Source organism: Festucalex cinctus, chromosome 5 (assembly GCF_051991245.1).
Source record: "Festucalex cinctus isolate MCC-2025b chromosome 5, RoL_Fcin_1.0, whole genome shotgun sequence".
Taxonomy (NCBI): domain Eukaryota; kingdom Metazoa; phylum Chordata; class Actinopteri; order Syngnathiformes; family Syngnathidae; genus Festucalex; species Festucalex cinctus.
In genome coordinates, this window is record NC_135415.1 from 11,848,523 (window position 1) to 11,875,243 (window position 26,721).

The 26,721-nt window shown below is 36.7% G+C and overlaps 1 protein-coding gene across 1 annotated transcript in view; it reads left to right on the top strand.

Annotated features, from left to right (window-relative positions):
- Nucleotides 1-26,721, top strand: part of fras1 (Fraser extracellular matrix complex subunit 1) — a 189,718-nt gene that overhangs the window by 147,998 nt on the left and 14,999 nt on the right. The window contains exons 43-61 of the mRNA XM_077522572.1: nt 2,724-2,990; nt 3,971-4,162; nt 4,243-4,362; nt 6,735-6,914; nt 9,382-9,506; nt 12,063-12,203; nt 12,285-12,515; nt 12,599-12,712; nt 13,908-14,058; nt 14,604-14,763; nt 15,486-15,654; nt 16,650-16,896; nt 18,007-18,351; nt 20,264-20,424; nt 20,508-20,655; nt 21,916-22,121; nt 22,778-22,934; nt 24,186-24,386; nt 24,473-24,660. Coding sequence (XP_077378698.1) covers nt 2,724-2,990; nt 3,971-4,162; nt 4,243-4,362; nt 6,735-6,914; nt 9,382-9,506; nt 12,063-12,203; nt 12,285-12,515; nt 12,599-12,712; nt 13,908-14,058; nt 14,604-14,763; nt 15,486-15,654; nt 16,650-16,896; nt 18,007-18,351; nt 20,264-20,424; nt 20,508-20,655; nt 21,916-22,121; nt 22,778-22,934; nt 24,186-24,386; nt 24,473-24,660 — 3,503 coding nt within the window. The remainder of the gene's footprint in view (nt 1-2,723; nt 2,991-3,970; nt 4,163-4,242; nt 4,363-6,734; nt 6,915-9,381; nt 9,507-12,062; nt 12,204-12,284; nt 12,516-12,598; nt 12,713-13,907; nt 14,059-14,603; nt 14,764-15,485; nt 15,655-16,649; nt 16,897-18,006; nt 18,352-20,263; nt 20,425-20,507; nt 20,656-21,915; nt 22,122-22,777; nt 22,935-24,185; nt 24,387-24,472; nt 24,661-26,721) is intronic.

A 26,721-nucleotide genomic window follows, 5' to 3' on the forward strand; every position in this document is an offset into this window, starting at 1 on the left:
ACAGTTGGTCAAGTGCAAGAGGTTATAATTTCATAATTTATCTCTCAATTTACTTCATAAGGTTCGTTTCTGTGTGCCCTGCGATTGGCTGGCAAACAGTCCAGGGTGTACCCCGCCTACTGGCCAAAGCCGGCTGAGATAGGCTCCAGCACCCCCCTGCGACCCTTGTGAGGAATAAGCAGTCAAGAAAATGGATGGACGAATTTACTTCATAAGCATTCCACATGCATTCAAATCCAATCATGAAATTTGGTACATATGTACATCATGAGCAGACCTACAAAAAGTTTCAAGCATCTAGATCCTAAAAGACACATAAACCTGCCATTGACTTTGAAACGTATATTTTCGGATCATTTTCCAGCAGGTGTTAAGTCAAGCGCCTCTAAAGCAGTGGTCCCCACATTTTTTTTCCCCCACCATGGACCGGTTCATACAAGTCCACCATTTTCGCAGACCGACAACCCGGGTGGGGTGGGGCGGGGGTGGGGTTCACCGTCTGATTAAGTAAAGGCTACAACATCAAACACAAATCCACTATGTATTTTCATGTACCTGTACTAGCAGCACAAACACCATAATAAGGCTTCAACAACAAGGAACAAGGATAGCAGTAACTCTTGATATGGTGATGTCACTATGGTAATGCTTATGAATGATACGGGCAACACAAAAACTGGGGTATATTTTAGGTATAACAATAATGTGAACTAAGCCCCATTTTTATGTAACTATAATTTAATAATTTAATAATTCGGAACGGAAGCGGTGCGTTTTCCATACGGCGGCCGTACGGACGATGCAATGACGATGCGGAAGGTTTCCGCAAGCGTTCTATTTTTTCTGGACGTCGCATGCAGATTTTTATGAAGCTGAAGAAATGACACAAGCAGGACAGGAAGTTGGGCGTCTCGCATCAAGGTCAATCCGGTATATTTCAAAATAAAACAGCTTGCAAATTCGTTTTTTGTGGGGAGGGAAGCTAGCTAACTATATAGCTTGACATGAGTCAAACATTTCAGACAAAAAATTAGCTCATAATAAATTAAACATGACAAAATAATATTATTTAAACACAAAACATACTTACCCATGGTTGAGGAGCCATGGTAGAAGTCACATAAATAATGTACAAAAAGCATATCGATGTGACAACAGGCAAGCGTGGCTATTGTTTAAAAACAGGACTCTCTCTATACACGGTTGTTATCGCACGATCTCAACTTGACAGCGTGAAACCCCCATCATCTTGTGGTCTGGCAGTTGCAGATTACCGGACACGCAACGCAAGCGGTGATTGCAGTCCGTGCGGCCGCCATATGGAAAACGCGCCGCGTCCGTTCCGCAGTCAATAGTCCGTCATAAACAGAGAGAATCCGGTCACTTTTCAAAATAAAACATTTTAAAAGCCTCGGAAGTACAGTTTATTTTTTTTTATTTATTTTTTTATTCTTTCAACTGTGCTGTCCGCCGCGACCTGGTCCAAAGTGGCCCACGGCCCAGTACCGGTCCATGGACCGGTGGTTGGGAACCACTGCTCTAAAGAGAGATTTTGAAAATTCAGCCCCCCGGTGCCAGTTTCACATAGCAGCATGAAATTTAGTACATACGTCTATCATGAGTAGATGTACAAAAAAGCAACCATGCCTGAAGTCACAGGAAGTCGACCATTTTGGTTTGAACCTCCCACATTCAATTACAAATATGATTCAGATGAGCCTTGGCGGAGGTCTACGTACTACCTTTTGCGCTAATCAAACAACGCATCTACAGTTCCACTTTGACTTTTTCTTGTCCATACACATACATACACTTCACTAGGCTGTGAATCTTCCACAATGTGGATGCTCAACAACTGAGGCAGCACGAAGAAATACACACAAAGTTGAAAATAAGACATCCATTGCAAGATGACTGCAGCCATTTCTCAATGAGCTGACCTCCAAACAGTGTGTTTTCGCAGCAAAATTGTCCTTTCCATCCTGCCTGCCATAGCGGCGTTGACGAAAACAAAGTGCTTGCCTGCAATAAAGAAACAAAATACAGCAATACGGTACATCGGTGCCTTTTCATATAGAAACCAGCGAAAGATCCATTTTCACGCAGTGACACCAAATTTTGCAAAAAGTTCTACGTATAAATGTGTAAAAAATAGGGTAAAATAGACTTCAACCTTTCATTCTGTGTTCTACCTTTCACACAGGACATCAATGAAGGAAAAAGCGGTCGTGGTTGGCATTTATTTGGCTTTTACACAGAAAAAAAGTCATATATATATATATATATATATATATATATATATATATATATATATATATATATAAAATTATATTTATTATATTTATTTATTTTTTTCTTTTTATTTTTTACTCAAAAAAGTCACATTTTTTTATTTATATTTATTTTCTATTTTTATTTTTATTTATATATTTGTATTTATTTATTTATTATTTATTTATTTTTACACAGAAAATAGCCATATTTTTTTTTATTAATATTTCTTTTTTTTCACTTTTTTTAATATTTATTTATATTTAGAGTTTTTTAATTTATATTTATTTTTGTATTTTACTTTAGTTTTTTTACACAGAAAAAGTTATATATATATTTTTTTTTTATGATTTTCATTTTTCTTTAAACAGAAAAAAAGTTGTATTTTTTTTTTTCTAAAAATGACGAGAACTTTACGTCAAAGGCCTTTTCTTTCTTTCTCCGCCTCTCAGGTAAACTCCGCCGGCGTCAGTTCTACTCGCAGCCGCTGGAGAACGGCCGCGTGCTGACGCAAGGGTCCACCTTCACCTACCAGGACGTCCTGGACCGCCTGCTGGTCTACACGCCCGAGACGGTCAGCGGCGGCGCCGACGAGTTGGCCTTCAGCGTCACCGACGGCGTCCACGCCCGCGCCGGCGGACGCCTGCGCTTCACCATGGACGTCACCCGCAGCGAGGGGCCGCGCATGACCGTCAACAGGGGCCTGCAGCTGCCGGCCGGTGAGACGCTTGCTCGATCAAAAATAATAATAATAATAATAATTAAAAATGAGCCCGTTTCGCCAATCGACATGAAATTTGGTGGCCGTGTCTGTCATAGTACGATCAGGTTTGTTGTAGTTTTGGAAGTTTGATTTCGTTTTGAGTTTTGGTTTTGAAATTTAGTTGGCATTAGTTTCCAGGGTGGTTCTGTTAGTTTTTATTAGTTTTAGTTATTTAAAAACTGCTTAGTTTTACTTTATTTTTAGTTAGTTTCAGCATTTTTTATTTTTTATTTTTTAAGTGTATTACTTGTGTGCAATATTAATAGTAAGCAGTTTTTCTTTCGTTTCATATTTTTTAAATTTGAATGAGTTTCCAGGGTGGTTCTGTTAGTTTTTATTAGTTTTAGTTATTTCAAAAATGCTTAGTTTTAATGTTAGTTCAGTATTAATTTTAAGGTTGTTGTTTTTTAATTAATGTTTCGTTTTAGTTTACCTTTTTAGTTTCAGTATTAGTTTTAGGTTTTTATTTAAAAAAAAAAGGGTATTAGTTGTCCGCAATATTTAAAAAAAATGTCATGTAAAGGTGCTTTTCTATTGGCTGTTGCTTGATGATGTCACTTCTGTGTGACACACTTTTGAACGTATTTCGGCGGATTATATCAAAATAAATCTACCGTACTTAAAATTGCATTTAAAATCATCCTCAAAGGCGCATGCATTAAATTCAATACCAAAGACTAAAACGAAAGACATTGTTGCTGTAGTTATAGTTTTAGTTTTAGTTTTGTAAACATAAAATGTAATTTTAGTTTTCGTTTTTGAAAAAAGCATTTTCGTTTTAATTTTATTTTGTTACCAAAAGAGTTTTTTTAATTTTAGTTTTAGTTTTTTTGATTAGTTTTAGTACACCTTGGTCAAATAAATAAATAAATAAATTGACAATTATTTCGAAGACTCCCCATAAAAATGATATTCCGTTATTGCATTTCCCTGCAGGTTCTTCATCTAAGATCACGGAGCAGAACCTGAAGGCGAGCGACGTGGACTCGGACAGCCTGAAGCTGCGATACGTCCTGACAAAAGACCCACCGAGCGGCAAAGTCCAGCTGCTGAGCGGCAGCGGAGGCCTCCGCAAAGTTTCCGCAAAAGGTCCCGTGCGCAGTTTCACGCAGGAGGACGTCAACAAAGGTTTGTTCCGAGCCTCCGAGCCTTTTTTTTTTTTTTTGTTTTGTATCGATTTCAACACTTTTGTTTTGCCGTGTTTGCAGGTCTGGTGCAGTACAGCCACGAGAAAGGCGAGAAGGGAGGCAGCCACTCGTTCAAGTTCAACCTGGTGGACCCGGAAGGCAACAAACTCATCGAGCAGTCCTTCTTCGTCAGCGTGCTCGGTGGGTTGAGTTGAAACTTCCGCTTCTTACTGCCTCTTATCGTTCTGGCTCGCGTTCCTCTTCCTTGGGCGCGCTCGTAATTCCGCGGCTGTCGTAATCGCTTCCCGCCACGCCGTCTTTGCCGGCATCCATCTTCTCCGCTTTTTGTGCAGCTTGTGTCAGTCCACATTTATCTTCTCCAATCTCACTTCTTTTCAATTTACTCCAACTCAGCCGAGATGATTTCAAAATTCCAATATCCCTCAAGAACTTGAAACTTGGTGGGCCTGTCAATCATGCACTCAAAGAAATGCTTCATCAGATTTAAATAACACGATTACGTCAACCGGTCCCAAATAACTATTTCATTTAAACTGGATTGTTGGGTAACCAAAATTTAGCTAATGTTCTTAACTTAATACTACATTATACAGTTGTGTTGAATTTACACAATGCTGTTACGTTGAATTTACTCAACATTATCATGTTGTATTTACTAAAAGTAATTGTGTTGAATTTACCTGATATTGTTAAATAACAATTATCTATCCTCATAATGTTGAATTTACTTAACACCATTATGTAGAATTTAATTAACACTATTTTTCTTGATTTAGTCAAATGCTAGCGCTTTTCCAACTATTAAAGCAAACTCAAGGCAAATTAAGTGTCACTTGACACTTATTTCTCATTCGCTTACTGATGGAGAAGCATCAGGAGCAATTTGGTATCTGAGCTCAAGGACACTTCATCATGGTCACTCCGGAATCCGGAGTGTGGGAGACGAGCACACTACCACTGATTCACAGCGTCTTACTGCCACACGTCTTCATTTCAGGTTGAAGTGGCAATTTAGGGTCCATTTTGTCCTTTTAACTCATTCACTGCCTTTGACAAGTATACTTGTCGATTATATTTTTTTGAGCGGGGATAGATGGGAGAGAATCTGATTATGCTCCACTGTAAATGTCAAAATTGGAAACAACTTTACTGATGCCCAACCAGCGGTAGATGGCATCATTGTCCCATTTTATACGAAATAAACACAGTTTCAGAGTCCATGGGAGAAATGGCTGTATTTTGGCAAACCTACATTTTTCTACTGTCATTTATAAAAGAAGGGGACGAGGCAAAAAGTAGGGAGTTTATGCTGTCATTTGGTAGATTCGGTTTATATATAATTATTGAACATAATATCGCGTGGGTATTGAAAATTTAGAAATTTTCTAAAATGGCTGGCAGTGAAGTGGGTCTGTAACAAGGTCATTTTAGTTAACTAAAACTAACAAAAAAAAACTAAAATTAAAAAAGCAATTTTGGTAACGTAATAAAATAAAAACGAAAATGCTTTTTTAAAAAACGAAAACTGAAACTACATTTGATGTTTACAAAACTAACTAAAACTAACTATAATCATAGCAAAAATGTCCTTAGTTTTACTCTTTGTAATTAATTTAATGCATCGTAAGAAGACTTACAAAAAAGTCTCAATAGCATGTATCGGTAAGCTTAACCCGCTCCTTCAAACTTGTAAGGCAAGGCAAGTTTATTTGTTTAGCACATTTCATACACAAGGCAACTCAATGTGCTTTACACAAGGAAAGACAACACATAAGCATCAACAGTAGTTAACATTAAGAGGAGGAAGAGAAAATAATAATAGGTTACAAAATTTGCTTTAAAATAAAAACATACATTGTCAATATTAAAAACATTTTAAAAACATTAAAACATTATTCAACAAACTTGAAAAACATTTAACATAAAAAAGTTTAAAATAATAATTAAAAAGGAGAAGAAAAAAAAACACTTAATTAAAGCTGTTTAAAAGTCCCTAATCAAAGGTATAAGAAAAAAGCAAAGTTTTTAACCTGGATATAAAAGCATTTACACTCGGGGCTGACTTCACTTCTGTTGGCAGCCTATTCCATCTGTGTGCAGCATAATAGCTAAATGCAGCTTCACCATGTTTGTTTCGAACTCTGGGTTCCACTAGTTGGCCCAAGTCTGTCGATCTCAGAGCCCTGCTGGGTTTGTACTCAATCAGCATTTCTTGGATATATTCAGGACCCAAACCATTTAGTGATTTATAGACGAGTAGCAGAACTTTAAAATTGATTCTACAGCTGACTGGGAGCCAATGTAAATCCTTAAGTACTGGAGTAATATGTTCTGATCTTTTTGTTTTGGTCAGAACTCGAGCTGCAGCGTTCTGAATGAGCTGCAATTGTCTCATGTTCTTTTGAGAGTCCAGTCAGAAGACCGTTACAATAATCTAGTCTGCTGGAGATGAAGGCATAGATAAGCTGGTAGCACATTTTGTCCAAATCTGAAGCGACAGATTGTAAAGAACTTGTTGTGTTTGTTGTCTTGAATGCATCTGGCGGCTGCAGAGGACCGCCTGCCTCCGTCGGTGGTGGTCAACAAAGGTCTGGTCCTGGACGAGAACTCTGCGAAGAAAGTGACCACGCTGCAGCTGTCGGCTAGCGACCAAGACAGCGAACCCGGCGAGCTGCTCTACCGCGTCACCAAGCAGACCGGCCTCGGACACTTGGAGCATGCCACCAACCCTGGTAGGCGCCATACTCGATTCGTATTATTAGGGGTGTCAATATTAGTCGGTTAATTTAAAGTTCATTTAACGGCACTCATTTTTTTAACGCTAAATTAATTTAGCAGTAATAAATGTAATAATAATAATGTTGTATATTACAATTTTAAAAATGTGCAGAATTTCACAAGTTACTTAATGTTAAAGATTAGATAGCTCTTAATTAAGAAAAGAAAAATGCACTGAGCTGTCAGCGTCTTACAAATGCAATTATGCCATCTAGTGGCAGAAAAAATTACCTCAACACATATCGATATCACACTTATTTTACAGTACAGTACATCTTTTTAATTTTAACTCAGTTTTATGAATTACAGTGTTCCCTCGCTATAACGCGGTTCACTTTTCGCACTCTTTTTTTATTTTTTATTTTATTTTTTTATTTTTTTATTTTTTATTTTTTTACAGTAATGTACCCATTTTATAAAATTTATGAAGGTTTGAACATTGTGTATGTTTAAAGGAGAGAGAAATGTGAGAAAATGGAAATGCCTCAATTAGAAAAGAGTATAAACTTTGTGGTGAGAGGTTTTAGAGCCTTAAAACATTTCTAATAAATGGAAAACATAAAGCTAACTACTTTGCGAATTTCATTTATTGCAGGTATTTTTTTTTAACCTAACCCCAGCGGAAAACGAGGGAACTGTATTATGAAATTACTGTATCAATCACTAAAACATGCAGCCATATTTCTATTAGTTTAAACCTTTCTTTTTTTCACTTTTATGTTCAGAGTATGAAAACTTAGAACGAATTTTTTTCATTGTATATTTAAAACAGATCAAATTTGCGATTAATTGTAAATATAATTTATCATACATTTGCTGCAACGAAAAATGCTTTGCTCTGCTGCACACTCGCATTCACATAGCCTATCCATCCATCCATCCATCCATTTTCTTGACGACTTATTCCTCACAAGGGTCGCGGGGGGTGCTGGCGCCTATCTCAGCTGGCTCTGGGCAGTAGGCGGGGGACACCCTGGACTGGTTGCCAGCCTCACATAGCCTAGCTATATGTTATCTTAACAGAAGATGACTCAAGAAGCTCAAGAACCAGAACATGTAACGCAGCAGAATGGTTAGAGGCAGTCTGCTGAGGCCGCCCTTTTTTCTGTTAAGAAATTTTTGCAAACTTGACCACACAGGTACTCGGCAATCTTCCACTCACATGCACACACACATAGACAAACAAGTACACTGTGTTTCAACGATGTTTTGCATTTTGCATTATAAGGGTTGGAACTAGGGGCGTGGAAACCAAATAAAAAGAGAGGATGAGGAGGGGATTTTTTTCAGAGTGCAGTACTGAATTGTAACAGTCAGTTCCTCTCCTCTCTCCTTGCGAGCTTTGAACTGAGTGTCTTCTCTGCTTTTTGTTGTGTTTAATAAATGTCAAACAGTTAAACCTGATAGTTAGTCGGTTGGGTATTTATTGTCTTGGGTTTAGCTTAGTCTCGCTTTCTTACTTCCATTCTCCGAGATAACTGAGGGAAATGTGCTTGCGACGTCACGTGTGTTTTTGAGTTGCACACGTGACACAGTAAATTTTTTGCAGCAATCTTAGTATTAATAGGAATCAATCCAGTTCTTGATTTACATCTCCGAGATTTTTGAAAAGCTTGAAAATGAAGTGACAGTACAGATTGACAACAAAGTGTTTCAGAATTGTTTAAACTTCAACTGTTTTATCTTCCAAAGTTTTTCAAAACGAGCAGCTTGAAATCGACATCTCATTATTTGGCTCCCTTGGTACAAGCCGACCATAAATAATGTGAAGTATCTCTTCGCTCCCTAAAAGCAAATTTCAGCACCCAGCTGCAGCTCATTACCGTACGTGGGGGAAAAAAAAAAAAAAAACGCTCTTGTAGCCTCTTGTGACTATATAGCAGAGTGATGCGGCGTCATTACAATCACAATTAGAGATGATTATTCTCTAAGATGGACTCGTTAATAAGCAAGCGTGTTCCTTTTTAGTCGGAGAGGAGTTTATTGTCTCCTTAGGATGATGGAGGACGGGAGGCGCAAAAGGACGAGGACGCAAGCGCAAATTGATTTGCAAACAAGGAGGAAAAAAAGGTGAAAATATTAAATAGTGCTGAAATCCAACAAAAGAAAAACAAATTGATTTTAAAAATTTGGCTGGTCTTTCTGGATCCGCAAAATATTGTCTTCTGCCACAAAATCAGCACCAAACCTACCAAAAACAAAAACAAAAACAAAACAACAAAAAAAAGAGTAGAGCGCTCTTTCACCCGTTCTATTATTTAGTAAATAGACCGAAAAGCGGACATTGACCCCAAAAATTGAAAGGTACTGAAACATATGAAATTGAATTTTTCGTAGTATTATGTTCTTCTCAGCCAAGATCCACACTGAGAGGCGTCTGAATCTGGATAAAAGGCGATTTTTCCTTTTTCCATCTTGCAGGCGTGAGAATCGACAGTTTCACGCAGGCCGACCTGGTGTCCCGCAGCGTCCAGTATGTTCACACCAGCCAAGAAGAAAAGCACGCCGACCAATTCTCCTTCACAGTGTCAGACGGCACTAACGAGGTGACATGAAGCGTTTTTTGTTTTTTTTGTTTTTTATGGTTTTAAATACCAAAAAGTTTTATAAAGTAGTTAGTGAATAGCGTGAAGAAAAAAAATGCCAGTACAGTGGAACCTCTACTTACGAACGTCTCTTCATACGAAATTTTCGAGTTACGAAACGCCTCAATGGGAAAATATTGCCTCTTGTTACGAAAGAAATTTCTAGATACGAAAGGTAAAAATGCATTACCGAACGCAACATACTTTCGGCTATGGCTATTTCCTACCATAGGTACCTACGAGCGTAAATACTAGATCGGTGTTTGTGCATGTTTCTGGCATCCCATTGGCTAAGAGGAACCTCTACCATAGATATCTATGAGCGTATACTAGATCGGTGTCTATACAGCGTCCTCGTCGTTCATCCCGCGGCCGATGAGGTGTTCCGATTGTTTTTCGTAAATATATGAACGAACGGCCGACGAATTTGTGCAAAAATTCAAACAATTGATGATTGATGATGGCACAGTAAGTTTTTAATTGCGACGAGACGGACCTTTTTTTGGGGAAAAAAGATACCTCGCCATACCGGAAGTTTCCATGAAGTTTCAGAATTTGTTTAAAAGTATCGCCCAGAAAAAGTGTTCACCAGTCGGGCGTTTGCTCACTAAGATGATGTTTGCCTTGGACATTTCCGAAGGATTGTTAAAAATAAATAAATAAATAAACACTTCTGAGAGAGGAGAACATGAACCAAAGAGGGCAAAAAACGATGAGGACAAGCAGTAAAAAAGGTAAATGACCATCATTTTTATTCTTTGTTTTTTACATTATGCGCAATTCTCATTTATTGTGCAATAATCTAATTGTAACGTATTTGTTCCATGTTTTGATACATTTTTATGCTTCATAAAACATTTGTCAGAATTTTGGGAGGCTTGGAACGGATTAGGGCATTTACATGGAAAATGCGTCTCTACTTACAAAATTTTCTACTTAAGAACTTTCTTCCAGAACCAATTAATTTCGTAAGTAGAGGTACCACTGTAATAGCTATTGATATGAAAGGTATATTTTTGTATATGTGTGTATATATATATATATATATATATATATATATATATATATATATATATATATATAATCAATTTTCTTTTTTTTTGTAAGTACTAAAATATTTTGTGTTACAAGTGATTTTAAAAAGCAGGACATTTAAAAAATTAAGTACAAAGTATTGAAAAGTAATAAATCGACTTTTTTTTAAATTTAATGTTAACAGCATTTAAAAAAAGAAGTGAAACACTAAAAATAAATAAATTAATTAATAAATTAAATTTTACAAGTCAAGTCAAGGTATTTTTTTATAGTAGTTTTAAAAGCTGTCAAACGATTAAATTTTTTAATCAGATTAATCACATCTCAGAATTTTGATTAATCGTGATTAATCACTGACTTAAAAAGGCTTTTTCCCCCCAACATATTTTGCCCGATAAATTTGAAGCGCACCAGTTATGTGTTAATTTTTTCGACATTTAATGTTATGAGGACGTCTTCAGAAATTTATATCTACTGCACACGCTCATCCTGCTTTTTCTAGTCAATTATTTACATAATTTAAAATGGGAAAAAATTAACTACGGCATATGTAAACATTTATTAAATGCTTTACTTGAATGCATGTAGTTATGTTTATTGCTCACATTCCAACAGCTACCTTTAACGTAACCATCCACTGTTGGCTAAAAAGGATAATCTGCGGTCAAAATTAATAGTGTAATTAATCTGTGGTAATACAATGATTAATGCGATATTTTTTTGTGATTAATTAATTAGTTAACGCTTTAACTTTGACAGCACTAATTAAAATATGTGTAAAATGTATTTTTAATTAGAAAAAAGTAAAACAAAAAAAAGTAAAAGCAAAAAGATAAAAGTAAAAAGGGCAAGTAAAAAAAAAAAGTAAAGCGTACAAATTAAAAATGTGAAAGTAGCAACTCGCCAGTGAATATTGCGTACAAAAGAAAATATGCCACTTAAGGTTATTGCCGTGGGATGTGTGAAATTTGGAATTTTCCAAGGTATAGTTTTTTTATTATTAGCACTAAATGGTAATTTAATTGTTTTTTTAGTACTAAAAGGTAGTAAATGAAAAATGAAAATAAGACAATTTAAAGGTGATGAAAGTGTTTTTTTTATATTAAAAGGTAGTGCATTTAAAAATAAAATTAAGTTGGTTTTGAAAAGTAATATATTGAAAGTTATGTTTTGTTTTTTGTTTTTTTTAAATGTTAAAGGTATTTAAAAAATAGAAACAGCAAAAATGAAGTCCATTAAAAGGAAAATGTCAAACTTGTGAAACTTGACAAGGTACGTTTTTTTTAAGTAGTATTAAAAGATAATAGATAAAAAATGTAAGAAGTACATTTGTATTCAGCAAAGGTAATTTATTTTTAAGTAAAGCTATTAAAAAGTAGTAAATTAAAACAGCAAATGTCTATTCAAAGTAATAGCTGAAATTGTACGAGGTCGAAAATGTTCTCTTCCTCGATTGTGTGTTACCTTTCACGCGGTCTCCAGGTGGCGCAAACGTTCTACATCACCATCAGACCCGTGGACGACTCGCTCCCTCTTCTCCACGTTCCCGGCATGCGCGTTCAGGAGGGCGTGAGGAAAACCATCACCGAGTTTGAGCTGAAGGCCACCGATGCCGACACAGAGGTTGGTGGCTTTTTGGGGGGATGTGTGACAGGTACCGAGGAAGAATGAAAGTGTCTGACTTCTCCCGTCGTTTGGCGGTAGGCCGAGTCCATCGTGTTCACAGTGGTACAGCCGCCGCGCCACGGCGCCGTGGAGCGCACGGCCAACGGGCAGCACTACCGGCCCACCGCCACCTTCACCATGGACGACGTCTACCAGAACCGCATCAGCTACAACCACGACGGCTCCAACTCGCTGCAGGACAGCTTCAGCTTCACGCTGGCCGACGGCACCAACCTGCTCTTCGTGCTGCGCGACCGCCACGGCAAGGAGGCGAGTACGCGCCCACGCGTGTGCAGTCTCAAAGGCCATTCAAAAATAAACGTGCGTGTGTGGTGGTTTGGGTTTTTTTTTAGATTGTGACAGCAGCACCCCAGAAGTTCAATATTGAAATTCTTCCCGTGGATGACGGCACGCCGCGAATCGTCACCAACCTGGGACTGCAGTGGTTGGAGTACATGGAAAACAAGGTCAGAAATGCTTGAAACCTTAATTTCGTACCCGGACCCTTGTTCGTAACAGTGTTCATTTTGACGAGAAATTTTCATTTTATTTTAGGTGTAGTATTTTGACGATAATTAAAGTTTTAGTCATAATTTAGCTATCTGATTGTATTTTAGTTTTAATCCAATTTTAGTCGACGAAAATAAAGAGCAATTTTAGGCGAGGAAAAAAAGAGAAAAAATTTTAGTCGACGAAAATAAGGAACAAAAATTTTAGTCGACAAAAATAAAGAGCAAAAACTTTAGTCAATGAAAATAAAGAGCAAAAATTTTAGTAGACGAAAATAAAAAGCAATTTTAGTCGACGAAAATAAAAAGCAATTTTAGTCGACGAATATAAAGAGCAAAAATTTTAGCCAACGAAACTAGAGCAAAAATTGTACTCGACAAAAATAAAGAGCAAAAACTTTAGTCAACGAAAATAAAGAGCAAAAATTTTAGTAGACGAAAATAAAAAGCAATTTTAGTCGACGAAAATAAAGAGCAAAAATTTTAGTCGACGAAAATAAAAAGCAAAAATTGCAGGCGAGGAAAAAAAAAGAGCAAAAATTGCAGGCGAGGAAAATTGATCAATTTTAGTCAAAAGTAAAGAGCAAAAATTTTAGGCGAGGAAAAAAAACAGCAAAAATTTTAGTCGACAAAAAAGAGCAATTTTAGTCGACGAAAAAGAGAAACCCTATCCTTGGTTGAAAACCCCATGTTTGGAACCCTAAACCTTGTTTAAAACCTTAACCCAGGGTTGAAACCCCAATTGAGAGACCTAGCACATGTTATGTCATCATTTTAGAAACCCTAATTCTAATTCATCCCAGGTTAAAAACCATAGCTCTTGTTGAAAGGCTCAAAACGTGGCTTTCAATCCCTAACCCTAGCTTAAAAGTGTAATTTTAACCCTACTATCTCTTTAAAAGCACAACCTTTAACCATGACTTAAAAAGAAAAAAAATCCAGTGTTAAAATCTATCTTGAAACCCTAATCCTGGCTAGAAACCCTCATTTGTCATTTCTTCTTTGCAATGAGGCTCAGTTAAGATCACAATGGTTGTGTTACAGCACCCCTTGCTGGTATAAACAAGAGGAGCTCTTTTTTTTTTTTTTTTTTTTTTTTCTTTTTTTTTTTAAACCCAATTTCACATTTGCTTGTATTGTTTGTCCTCCGCAGGCGACCAATCTGATCACCAAGAAGGAGCTGCTGACCGTGGACCCAGACACGGACGACGAGCATCTGGTGTACGAAGTCACCAGCGAGCCCAAGCGCGGCTTCCTGGAGAACAAAGCGACACCCGGCGCCCGCGTCGGCGCCTTCACGCAAGGTGGCGCCGACCAATCTTTTGACCGTCAGCGTACGCCGCCACGTTGCCCTCGATCCCGCTTAAAAAGTCTTGTGCCAAAACATTTGAAATTTGAGCAGAGAGATTCTTAATTAAGTTGGAGCCCTTTTCAAAAGGTCAGAGCTTGGAGGCGGAGCTTAAAAGTCAAGGTCACATGAAGGCCAAATTCATAAAACGCAAAACCACAAACATTACGGACACTTCTCGTCTGATTGTCTTTAATCTTGGCAGTAGATACTGTAGCCAAGCCAGCCTGATTCATTCATGGTGCCATTTGACCTTTAACTTTGAAGTCACCAAGGTCAGAATGCATCAGAAACAAGGTTGTTACATTTTAACAAACCATATTGACTCATACCTTTAATTAAAGGTCTTAAAGGGCTCTTTTCAAACCATTCAGTATTTTATATATATACTCTAAAATGACAATCTGATAATCGAAAAACGTTTCGGCTTGATAATGTCGCGAATCCACACCATTTTCAAACGTAAGCAATTAAGATTGTGAACCCGTTTGAACCCTTCAGCCGACGTCAACTTGGGCCTGATCCGCTATGTGCTGCACGAGGAGAGCGCGCAGGAGACCATGGACAACTTCCACTTCCTGGTGAAGGACAGCAAGCCCAACGTGGTCCGCGACAACGTCTTCCACATCCAGTGGTCGCTCATCAGCTTCCAGCACAAAAGGTTTGCATCACAACTAGAACAGCGGACACACACTTGTTTACGCTTTTTTGTTTTATTGGATTTGAAGTACATATTTAATCCAACATAATAAATATTTAAATTGTGTAACATCACTTCAAGCAAACAATAGCTCTGAATTGCGCTTAAAAAAACATTTTTTAGATACAATTAAATCTATTTAAATCTTTGCAACTGCGGAAATGAAAAGGTGTGAAAATGGATTTAAATATCTTAACATTTTCAAATTAAACAATACTAGCAATTTGAATAAATTATTTTTTCTATTTATTTAGAAAATGTAACATAGCTAAGATAATGAAAATAAGTTTGCAATGTAATTTAAAATTATTTAAATGTAAAATTAAAATAAATCAGAAATATTAGAGTAATTGTTTGCTATTTTTAATTAAAAATAAATACATTTCATTTTGTAAATATAAAAAATAACAGTTTGGGGAAGCAAAAAAAAAAAGCCTGAAATTTTGATTTACTAAATGTAAAATCCAAAATATGTTTTAAAACTACAACAAAAATATTTGTAATTTTAAGTAAAATGAACTGTTATTTAAATATAAATATTTGTGTCATATATTAAACAATCATTTCAATGCAAAACATCAGTTTTCGTGAAGGGAAATGTCAAAGATTGTAGCAGACTGAAGGTACGCAAATCTAAACGGGGACTTGAAAATGTTTTGACCGCAACTATTTTCCGGCTACAGTTACAACGTGTCGGAGAAGGCGGGCACGGTGGCGGTGACGGTGAAGCGGACGGGCAACCTCAACCAGTACGCCATCGTGCTGTGTCGTACCGAGCAGGGCAGCGCCACCTCTGGCGGCGAGGTGGGATCGCGCCCTGGCCAGTACGACTACGTAGAGTACGCCGGACAGGTAGACGCCACAAGATTTATTTATTCATTTATTTATTTATTTACTTACTTATTTTAAGTCCTACTGCTTTATTTAGGGTTACAGTTAGCTTATATTGTTATTTATTGTATTTTGATTTTATTTTGTTTATATTTTATTTTATTTATATTTATACTGGCTTATTTTATGTTTTTCTTTTGTTTTTATTGTTATAATTGTGTTTATTTTATTTTTATATCACCAATGTTAATTTTTTAATTTTTTATTCTTTCGTGGGTGCTTTTATATTTGCTATATTATTTACACTTCCACTGCATTCCACTTCCTATTTCATTTATGTTATTTATTTATTTGTTTGTATTTTACTGGCTCTTTTTTATGTATTTTTAATGCCATATTTAAGGGGGGGTTTTAATACTCCTGGGGGTTTCCCCCTTTTTTTTTTTTTTTTTTTTTTTTTTTTATTTTTCATATTTCACCTGCTCAATTATTTTTTTTCTCAATTGTTTATATTTTATTTTATTTATATTTATACTGGCTTGTTTTATGTTTTGTCTTTTGTTTTTTATTGTTATAATTCTGTTTATCTTATTTTTATTTCACCAGTGTTAGTTTTTGAATTGCTTTTTGCTTTCATGGGTACTTTTATATTTTCTATATTTACACTTCCACTGCATTCCACTTGCTTTTCATTTAGTTTTTTTCTTTATTTATTTTTTCTTTCTTTATATATTTATTAATTTATTAATTTATTTATTTATTTAAATGTATTTTACTGGCTTTTTGTTGTATTTTTAATTCCATCTTTAAGCTTTTTTTATACTCATGGGGGTTTTCCCTTTTTTTTTTATCTTTATATATATATATATATATATTTATTTATTTATTTTGATATTTCACCTGCTCAATTATTTTTTTTCCAATTATTTTATTTTCTGATGGATTGATTTATTAGGTTTGAGTTCATCCTCATGTCATCTGCCTTATTTCCTCTGGACTGAATTTTTCATTCCCAGGTGCAGTTTGACGAGCGCGAGGACGTGAAGGTGTGCACGGTGGCGCTGAACGATGACGCGTTGTTCGAGGGCGTGGAGAGCTTCCACGTGGAGCTCAGCATGCCCGTCTACGCCCTGCTGGGCGCCAACACGCGCGCCCTGGTCAACATCAACGACACCGAGGACGAGCCCACGCTGGAGTTCCCCCGCAAGACCTTCCACGCCAACGAGAGTGCCGGCGTCGTGCGTGTGCCCGTCGAGAGGAAAGGTACACCCTAAATACTACTTGGGTCAAAAATGATCCAAAATGGGTCAAAAAAAGTGACTCTTTGGTTTTTGGGGTTACACGTTTAACCTCAAAATTTTGGTCAAATAAATAACTCTCAAAGAAACGCAAAATATTGGGTTATCTTGTACAAAACAAAACATTTTGGTTACGCTCTCAAAACTGTTTTAATAATGGATCAAAAAGGTACCAACTCTACTTTATCAAACTATATCAAATAAAATGAATACAAACATATATTTTTTTAAATAACTAATCAATTAAAATATTTTTTTTAATTTAAATAATCATTTTATTATTTTTTTTAATGAATTCAAGTATTGCTCAAATAAAATTTCATTGAATCAAATATATTTTTTTTTCTTTTCTAAAATATTTGTGTTTGAATCAAATTAATATAATCAAAAATAAAACAAAACAAAACTGTCTTTTTGACATTTTTTGATAATAAAATATAATTAATTGAAAAAGGTACCAACTCTACTTTATCAAACTATATCAAGTAAAATGGAAAAAAGTGATTTTTTAAAATAACTAATAAATTAAAATATTGTTTTAATTCAATTATATTTTAATATTATGAAATGTCAAAAAAAGACAGTATTGTTTTTTATTTTTGATTAATTTGATTCAAGCCAAATATTTTAGAAAAGAAGTTGGATAATTTCAGAAACAAAATAAAATATATTTGATTGAATGACATTTTATTTGAGCAATAGTTGAATTCATTTAAAGAAAAAAAATAATAAAATCATGGTTATTGAAAAATAAAAATAACATTAAAATTTGTGCCCAACGTTGAAACTGTCCCCAGTAAATACAGTTTGGGTGTTTTTTAAATGTTATGTCTTGTTTTTATTCATTTATTTGTTCACTTACCTAAGTCTTCTTATTAATTAAATTAATTAATTAAAAAAATAATGTGTAAATTTTATTCACTTGTATACTTACTTACGATGTCTGAATTGTTCTTGATATCTGTTCCATCTACAGATCTTTATATACAGCAATGCTTGTTTTAAAGCGCTTTATAAATAAAGTTGAGTTGAAATGTTCTTTATTTTGAAACATTATTTGTTGTCCTCCACCCAGGCGACACGTCCAGCACGGTGTCGGCCCTGTGCCGCACGGTGTCCAGGTCGGCTCAGGGCAGCAGCCTGCACGCCCTGGAGTCGGGTTCGGACTACAAGAGCCGCGGGGCGGGGCCCGAGAGCCGCGTGGTGCTGGGGCCCGGCGTGGCCGCGTCCACGTGCGACGTGACGCTGGTGGACGACAGCGAGTACGAGCTGTCCGAGGAGCTGGAGCTGGTGCTGTCCGAGCCCTCGGACAACGCCCGCCTGGGCCGCCTGGCCGTGGCCCAGCTGGTCATCGACGGGCCCAATGACGCTTCCGCCGTCACCCTCGGCAACGACACCTTCACCTTTGGCGAAGACGCCGGTAGCCTCCGCACTTTTTTTTTATTTTGTCATCAAAATTGCATCAATTTAGAACGGTTCACGGTTCGAAAAAGAGTTGGGTCAAACATAACCCAAATGGGTCAGAAAGGCACTAACACAAGTTCTTGGGTTATTCAGTTAACCCAAAAAGTTAGGTCAAATGAATGGCCCACAAAAATAATAGCACAGGACTCAGAAAAAAAGCAACAAAATTGGGTTGTTTTGTGGGTTATTCATTTCACCTTATAAATAACCCAAAAAGTTGGGTGAATAGAGTCACCCAACTTTTTGGGTTATTTATTTAAAACAACAGTTTTGTGCAAAACAACCCAATTTTTGGCTATTCAATTAGTTAATTGAATAATTATTCATGCATAATTGCACATTTGTTCCTTAATTGCATAAATATTTAATTAGTTAATTAAATAAAGTTAAAGTTGGGTTAATAGGGTCACCCAACTTTTTGGCTTATCTAAAACAAAAACCAATTTGTAATTTTTTTTGTGCAAAACAACCCAATTTTTGGTTATTCAGTAAATTGAATTATTAATTATGCATAATTGCATATTTGTTCCTTAATTGCATAATTATTTAATTAGTTCATTAAATAACCCAATTTTTTATTTTTTTTTGTGCAAAACAACCCAATTTTTGGCTATTCAATTAGTTCATTGAATAATTATTTATGCCTAATTGCATTTTTATTTCTTAATTGCATAATTGGTTAATTGAATTACCAAGAAAGTTTGGTTAATAGGTTTACCCAACTTTTTGGGTTATTTATTGAACCCAAAAAGTTGGGTCAAATAACCCACAAAAACAACGCAATTCGTTTTTTCTTTGTACAAGTTTTTGGTTAATCATTTAACCCAAAATGTTGGGTCCCGCAAAACAACCCAATTTTTGGCTATTCAATTAGTTAATTGAATAATTGTGCATAATTATTCCTTAATTGCATAATTATTGAGCTCGTTAAATGAATAACCCAAAAAGTTGTGTTAATAGGTTCACCCAACTTTTTGGGTTTTTTATTTAACCCAAAAAGTTCAAATCAAATAAGCCACAAAACAACCCTATATGTAATTTTTTTTTGTGCAAAACAATTTTTGGCTCTTCAATTAGTTAATTGAATAATTGTTATGAACATGTAAGCTGTGCTTAATGATGACCATGTATGTAAAAAAAAAAAAAAAAAAAAAAACTTTTCTTTTTAATATTTTCATTTTAATTTCAGTATTTTTGTTGCTGTTTTATATGTTCAACAACAACAACAACAACAACAAAGTAAATAAAATAAAAAAAAAGAGTAACACAAAAAGTTGGATCGGTCCGGTCGCTTTTTGACCCAATTTGGTTTATTTTTAAGCCAACTGTTTTTATGTACACAACAACCTGCTACTCCGGCCAATGGGCTCTTTTCACAAATCCACTACTTCCTGAACTCAACACCACTCCTTCATTTCCTGTCTTTCAAGAGTGGACAATCTGATTAATCCAGGTGTGCCTGATCTCAGTAACTACAATAACATTGGCCAGACACACCTGGATTAATCAGTTTGTCCACTCATGAAAGACAGGAAACAAAGGTGTGGTATTCAGTTCAGGAAGTAGTCGAGCTGTGCAAAGAGTCCATTCAAGTCAAAAACAATTTTGGATTGTTTTGTATAAAACAAACTAATTTTTTTAGAAAGGAAAAAAAAAAAGAAAAAGGTGGTGTAAAATTGACCCCAGTAGTGGATCGGTCCCATTTTGACCCAAAATTGGGTTATTTTTGACCCACCTGTTGTGTATATTATTTTTGGAGATATGATCATCTTAGAAGCCAAACGTATTCCAAAGAGCTGTCTCCAAATACTCCTGCTCATTATGGTCATATTGATTTCATTCTTCATGTTGACCGTGTTGTCCAACAGGCACCATCGAAATTCCGGTGCTGCGCCACGGGAGCGACCTGTCCTCCGTCACGTCAGTGTGGTGCGCCACCCGGCCCGCCGACCCTCCGTCGGCCAGCCCCGGCGTGGACTACATCCCCAGCTCCAAAAAGGTGGAGTTCAAGCCAGGGAGAACCCAGGAGGTCAGAACCGGCTCGCTCAGGGGGGAAGCGGCCCAACCCGTCGGTCGGCCTTTGCGTGATTGAGTTTTTTTTTCTCCCGGCAGACGTGCAGTTTGACCATCCTGGACGACGTCCAGAATCCGTCCATCGAGGGCTCCGAGTCCTTTGTGGTCTTCCTGAGTTCTCCGCAAGGGGCCGTCATGCAGGAGCCCTACGAAGCCAGCGTGGTCATCGCCGACACGTTCCAGGACAGTACGTCCACGCCCGTTCTTCTTTTGCACTTTTCATCTTTAAAAAAGGTTAGTGCCTGACCGATTAATCGGACGCCGATTATTGGCCTTCAAACATTATAAGATTATTTATTTTATCGTGATATTATAGTTATCGAAGAAAACTGAAGTTTCCGACGCTGTGAAAGTACACTGAATGCACCATTGTGCTTGCTAGAGCATTAACAACTAGCAAGTGTGTAGCGTACGTTATTCTGTTGTCCCTAACAAGCGTCCTTTAAGCTGTTTCATGACACCGCAGTTTGTAAAACTAAACGCACAACGTTAAGAATTACATCCACTGCATATTTAATAACAAAACATGCTTCGTTTTTAAAACATCGCAAGCCTAGCACTAAATAGGAAGTTAGCAAATGCTAACAGGAAGTTAGCATCGACTTCGGGAGTGTTTTTCCTTCAAATAACAAATATCCACACGCAAATCTAGTGGGAACACATACCCACACGATGAGATAACAAAGGCACAAATTCTTCCCAATGTGTGAAAAAACGAGGTATTTTAATAGAATTCAATTGCAACTTTCTTCTGTACTCACTTTAAGTGTGTAGCCCAATGGATGCACGGCACCACACTGCCACCAAGAGGCCAAAACACACAGGAACAGTCAGTATTCTGTTTTTTCAGTTATTATTTTAGTTTATTCTATTCTAATTTCACTTATTGTTTTTTATTTTATCATTGTCCTTTCAGGTTGTATTATATGATAAAGTTGATATTTCAAGGATTCAAAGACTTTCTTTTCTCAAAATTCAGTTGTAAACAAGTAAAAATGGTTTTATTATTGACACATAAATATATACAATAACCTTGTATACTTCATGATTTTTTTTATGGACTTTTAATTTAAAGAGAGAATTTTATTAGCGAAGGTTTGTGCCTATGTGGCACCCATTGAAAAGGAATTGGGGAAAGGGTTCATTTTATGCGTTTTATATATATATTTTTAATAAATAATCGGCAGATTAATCGGTATTTTTTTCCTGCCAAAAAATGCATATCGCTCGGGCCCTAAAAAAAAAAAAAAAAAAAAAAAGTATAACAAGAACAATTGTTCAATTATAAATATTGCTAATTTAAAAAAAAATAAAAAATAAAAATGTATAACAAAAACAATTGTTCAATTATAAATATTGCTAATTTAAAAAAAAAGAAAAAAAAAAGTGTATCATTATTGTATTTCAATGCTTTTTTTTTTTTTTTTTTTTTTTTTTTGCAATTCAGTCCCCAGCATGCAGTTTGAGAAGAGCGCCTACACGGTGAAGGAGCGCGACGGCGACCTGCATTTGCCGGTGGTGCGCACGGGCGACCTGTCCTTCACGTCGGCGGCGCGCTGCTTCACACGCACAATGTCGGCCGCCGTCATGGACGACTTCCGCGAGCGCCCCAACGTGGACGAGTCGCGCATCACTTTCCTGCGCGGGGAGAAGGTAAGTAAGCACCCCGCCACACGCTTGCCTCAGTTGAAGCTGTGTGGGTAGAAAAAGTCTACACACCCCTGTTTTGTGATATAAAGATTAACGTCATCAGGAAAAAAAACGTATCTTTCTATCAGTTTACGTTTTGCGACAATTAGCGTTAGAATATAGCTAAGTTTCATCATCATTCACATTCCGGGTGAAAACAATGGCAAAAAGAGCTTGTTGCAACATGCCCTGGTTGATCTCTTGTACTCTGCTGCCACCTGCTGGCCGGTTATGTAATAACTACCATTTCTTCAACCGTTCTTTGCATCAAAGCCTTCTGTATGCTCTAGCAAAAACAAAAAAACAAAAACAAAAAAAAAACGATAAAATGTTTTCACATATTTTTTATGTGTTTTGGTATGTTTGTAGCATTATGTTGTTAGTTATCTACTTAGTTACCCTTCGTTTTTGACTGGTTCATTCTGAACCTGGCCACATTTATTTGAGGGTGTGCACACTTGTGCAAGCACATTATCTCATTATTATCATTGTCTCACATTAGTTTTGAATTAGTTTTTATCAAAAAACTTATGGTAGAAAGATTATTGTATTTGATTTGTTGTAAACTTATGGGGTGTGTCGACTTCCACCGCATGTTAGTGTTTCTTCGCGCACGTCAGGTGAAGAACTGCACGGTCCACGTGAACGACGACTCGGTGTTCGAGCCCGAAGAAGAGTTCCAGGTTCACCTGGGGACGCCGACGGGGGACCACTGGAGCGGCGCCATGATCGGCGAGAGGGACGTCGTCACCGTCACCATCACCAACGACGAAGACGGTGAGTGGCGCAAATGGCAACTTTTTGCGGAAAATAACTTTATGCCGGTCAGCGGTCTCGCAAGGGTCAACAACACAACAATAAACGTTACTTAAAAACTTAAAAACAGATTAGGAACTAATGAATTTCATAATTATTCTATTAAATTATTATATTTTCGTTTTTATTTTCATTTTATTGCATTTTTAAGCGCTAGTAATGTTTTTGCAACATTGGAAATAATATAACCATAATCTGTGTTTTTAATACTTCATTTTGATTTCACTCTGATATATGTTTAAAAGAACTTTTCACTTGTTTAATTTCAATAAATGAATAACTTGAATATTAGTGTACTGTACCAGTTGAAATAAAAATTACAATCGTCTTGAAAAACAATGACTATTTTAACATGTTGTTTAAATCCGTAAAAACAAATATTTGTCTGCATTTTAAAACATTGGTTTCCTTTTTAAATTATTCATTCATTTAAACTTCCTTTTAATAGGGATATTAAAATAATTTAGCATTTTTCCAATAATGTAAAATAAATTGAGTGAGGTTGTTTAAATCCGTAAAAACAAATATTTGTATACATTTTAAAATGTTCATTTTGATTTCCCTAATAATGTTATCAACATTCTCATTAGTTTCTTTTTAAATTATTAATTTATTGAAATTTCCTTTTTAAAAGGGATTTTAAAATAATTTAGCATTTTTCAATAGTTAATTGAATAAGGTTGACTGTTACTTTTGTAACGTATGATGCTATACATATATATATATATATTTTTTTTTTTTACCATTGTTTACTTTCATTTAATTTTAAATTGTACATTTTTTTTTATATAATTTTTATATTTACCTAATGAAATTTCTAAAGTTTCTTGAAACATTTTGTACTGTCGAATAATTATTATTTATTTTTATTACTATGTACTTAGTTGTTTCTTACTTGGTGATACTAGTACATAAAAAAAAAAAATGTTTTGTTAAATTTAAATCATTACAAATATGAATATTAATGTATTGTTACTGTGGCTCCACATTTAAAAAAAATACTAAGCCTAAACATTAAATGTTGCACTAAGCATTAATTTATTTATTTTTGTTAAAACTATTTAATTTTTTACAAGTTTAATCTGTTATCAAATAAAAATTGACAAAAAAAACAACAACAACAAAAAACTAATTGTAATTTCAAGCTCTCACCATCGAGTTGGGAAAAAAAATACATTAAAAAAAAATAAAATAATCAATTGTCATTTCAAGCTCCCACCATCGAGTTGGAGCAGGGGTCCTATCAGGTGCGAGAGCCTCCCGGTCCGGACGGCGTGGAGGTCCTCAACGTCAAAGTGGTCCGTCGTGGGGACCTGGACCGGACCTCCAAGGTCCGATGCAGCACGCGAGACGGCTCGGCCCAGTCCGGAGTGGACTACAACCCCAAGAGTCGGGTCCTCAAGTTCACACCTGGTGGGAAATAAAAAAAAAAAAAAAAAGCACGAGTAATGCTTCTGAGAATGTTCTCGGTGTGTTGTTGACATGTCGGATCTCGTCAGGGATGGACCACGTCCTCTTCAAGGTGGAGATCGTGTCCAATGAGGACAGGGAGTGGCACGAGTCCTTCTCCTTGGTCCTCGGCCCCGACGACCCCGTGGAGGCGGTGCTGGGCGAGATCACCACGGCGACCGTCACCATTCTGGACCAGGAAGCCGCCGGCAGTCTCATCCTTCCGGCACCGCCCATTGTAAGGAAAACATGCGGAGACAACCTGTGATATCCAGAGGAAATATTTATTTATTTATTTTTAAATCACTTTGAAACGTACTAGAAGACGCGTTTGTAAAATATGCCTCAGCACGTGTTCTCACTCACTCGCGGTCAAGCGATGAGAAACTTTTGGATAAATCACTAAAAGAAAAGAAAGACAAGTTCTTCAAATAAGAGTCAGTGTTCTTGCTTCAAGCTGCAGTGCTATAAAATTGGTATTATTAACAGAATATAATTCAGCAGTTTGAATTTAAACAACAAAATGTTGAATGTTGTATCCATCCATTTTCTTGACCGCTTATTCCTCACAAGGGTCGCGGGGGCTGCTGGCGCCTATCTCAGCTGGCTCTGGGCAGTAGGCAGGGGACACCCTGGACTGGTTGCCAACCAATCGCAGGGCACACAGAGACGAACAACCATTCACACTCACAAGCACACCTAGGGACAATTCGGAGCGCCCAATTAACCTGCCATGCATGTCTTTGGAATGTGGGAGGAGACCGGAGTACCCGGAGAAGACCCACGCGGGCACGGGGAGAACATGCAAACTCCACCCAGGAAGGTCCGAGCCTGGACTCGAACCGGAGACCTCAGAACTGGGAAGCGGACGTGCTAACCACTCGACTACCGTGCTGCCATCTGACATGTTGAACTATGTCAGATCAAAACGAGTATGCTAGCTAGCTTAATGCTAACAGAATGCAAAACACTTTAGAAAGGCGAACTGAAATTAGCATACTGTACTGTAGATGTTACAGTAATGGAGTAATTGGAGGTTCCGGCGTAGATTTAAGCACCAAAATGTTCAACCAAATAATTTTTATCAAACTAAGTCTGCTAGCTTAATGCTAACATGTAATGTGAAATGTCAGACAATCTCACGGACATTAGCACTCAAGTTACAGTCAACTTAAACCTTCAAACAACTTCTACTTTGACACACATGGAACAGCAACACATACAAATGGAGCGTACAACAAAAAATGTTCAACTAAACCAACTCATCACCTCTAACAATAGTCTGCTAGCCTAATGCTAACATGTAAGAGTGGCTAACCTCATGCTGCATTGGAGGATGGTCGGATGTCTGATATATCCGAGTTGGTTTTTCCCAGTTCCGACCTGAAAGCATTCGAGGCAAAAGTAACCCACCAAAATGACGGATAGTGGTAAATTGTTTTTTTTATTTTGGTTCTTAAAACTCATTTTGACCTCCAGCAAACTTACCTTCTCAGAATTTTGCTTCATTTATTGTTTTTATCTTATTTCATAAGCATTCCATACAATTAAATAGTATAATTTCATACCGGGAGATCGCGACATACTGTCACGTACGTTGCGTTACGTGAAGTTATGTCAAATATTTATGAGTGAAGAAGGCTATCTAGTTTTATACTTGAGTAAATTGTTTTACCATTCACTGTGGTCTGTGGTCGCTATTGTAGAGTGACGTCACATAGTCCGACAGAGGAGTCGGGGTCCTTCTTTTTTTTTCGACTTCGCAGGTGGAATTTCCGAGTTGAAGGGGACGTTCCCGTACACACTTCCTGGTTTGAACTCGGAAAAGTCCGACTTCTGACCATCCTCGAATGTAGCATAAGCACCAAAATGTTCAACCAAATCAAACATTTTTATCTAACTAAATCTCCTAGCTTAATGCTAACATATAATGTGAAATGTCATAGACCAGGTCATGGAAATTAGCACTGTAGTTACAGTAAACTTAACCCTACAAACAACTTCAACTTCAACACTCAGCCTTCTACAAAAGAAGAAGATAAACAAACATGGAACAGCAACACAAACAAACGGGGCATAGAACAAAAATGTTCAACCAACCCATCTCATCAGCTCTAACAATAGTCTGCTAGCCTAATGCTAATGGGAAATACCATAAAGGGGCTAACATAAGTGAGCATTAATGACTATCATAACAACCCTTTGTGTCACTGCTACTTTGTGCACATGGAGCAGCAAAACATACAGAGCATAGAAAAATATGAAGGCATGTTTATTTCTTCGAACAAAATCTTGACTT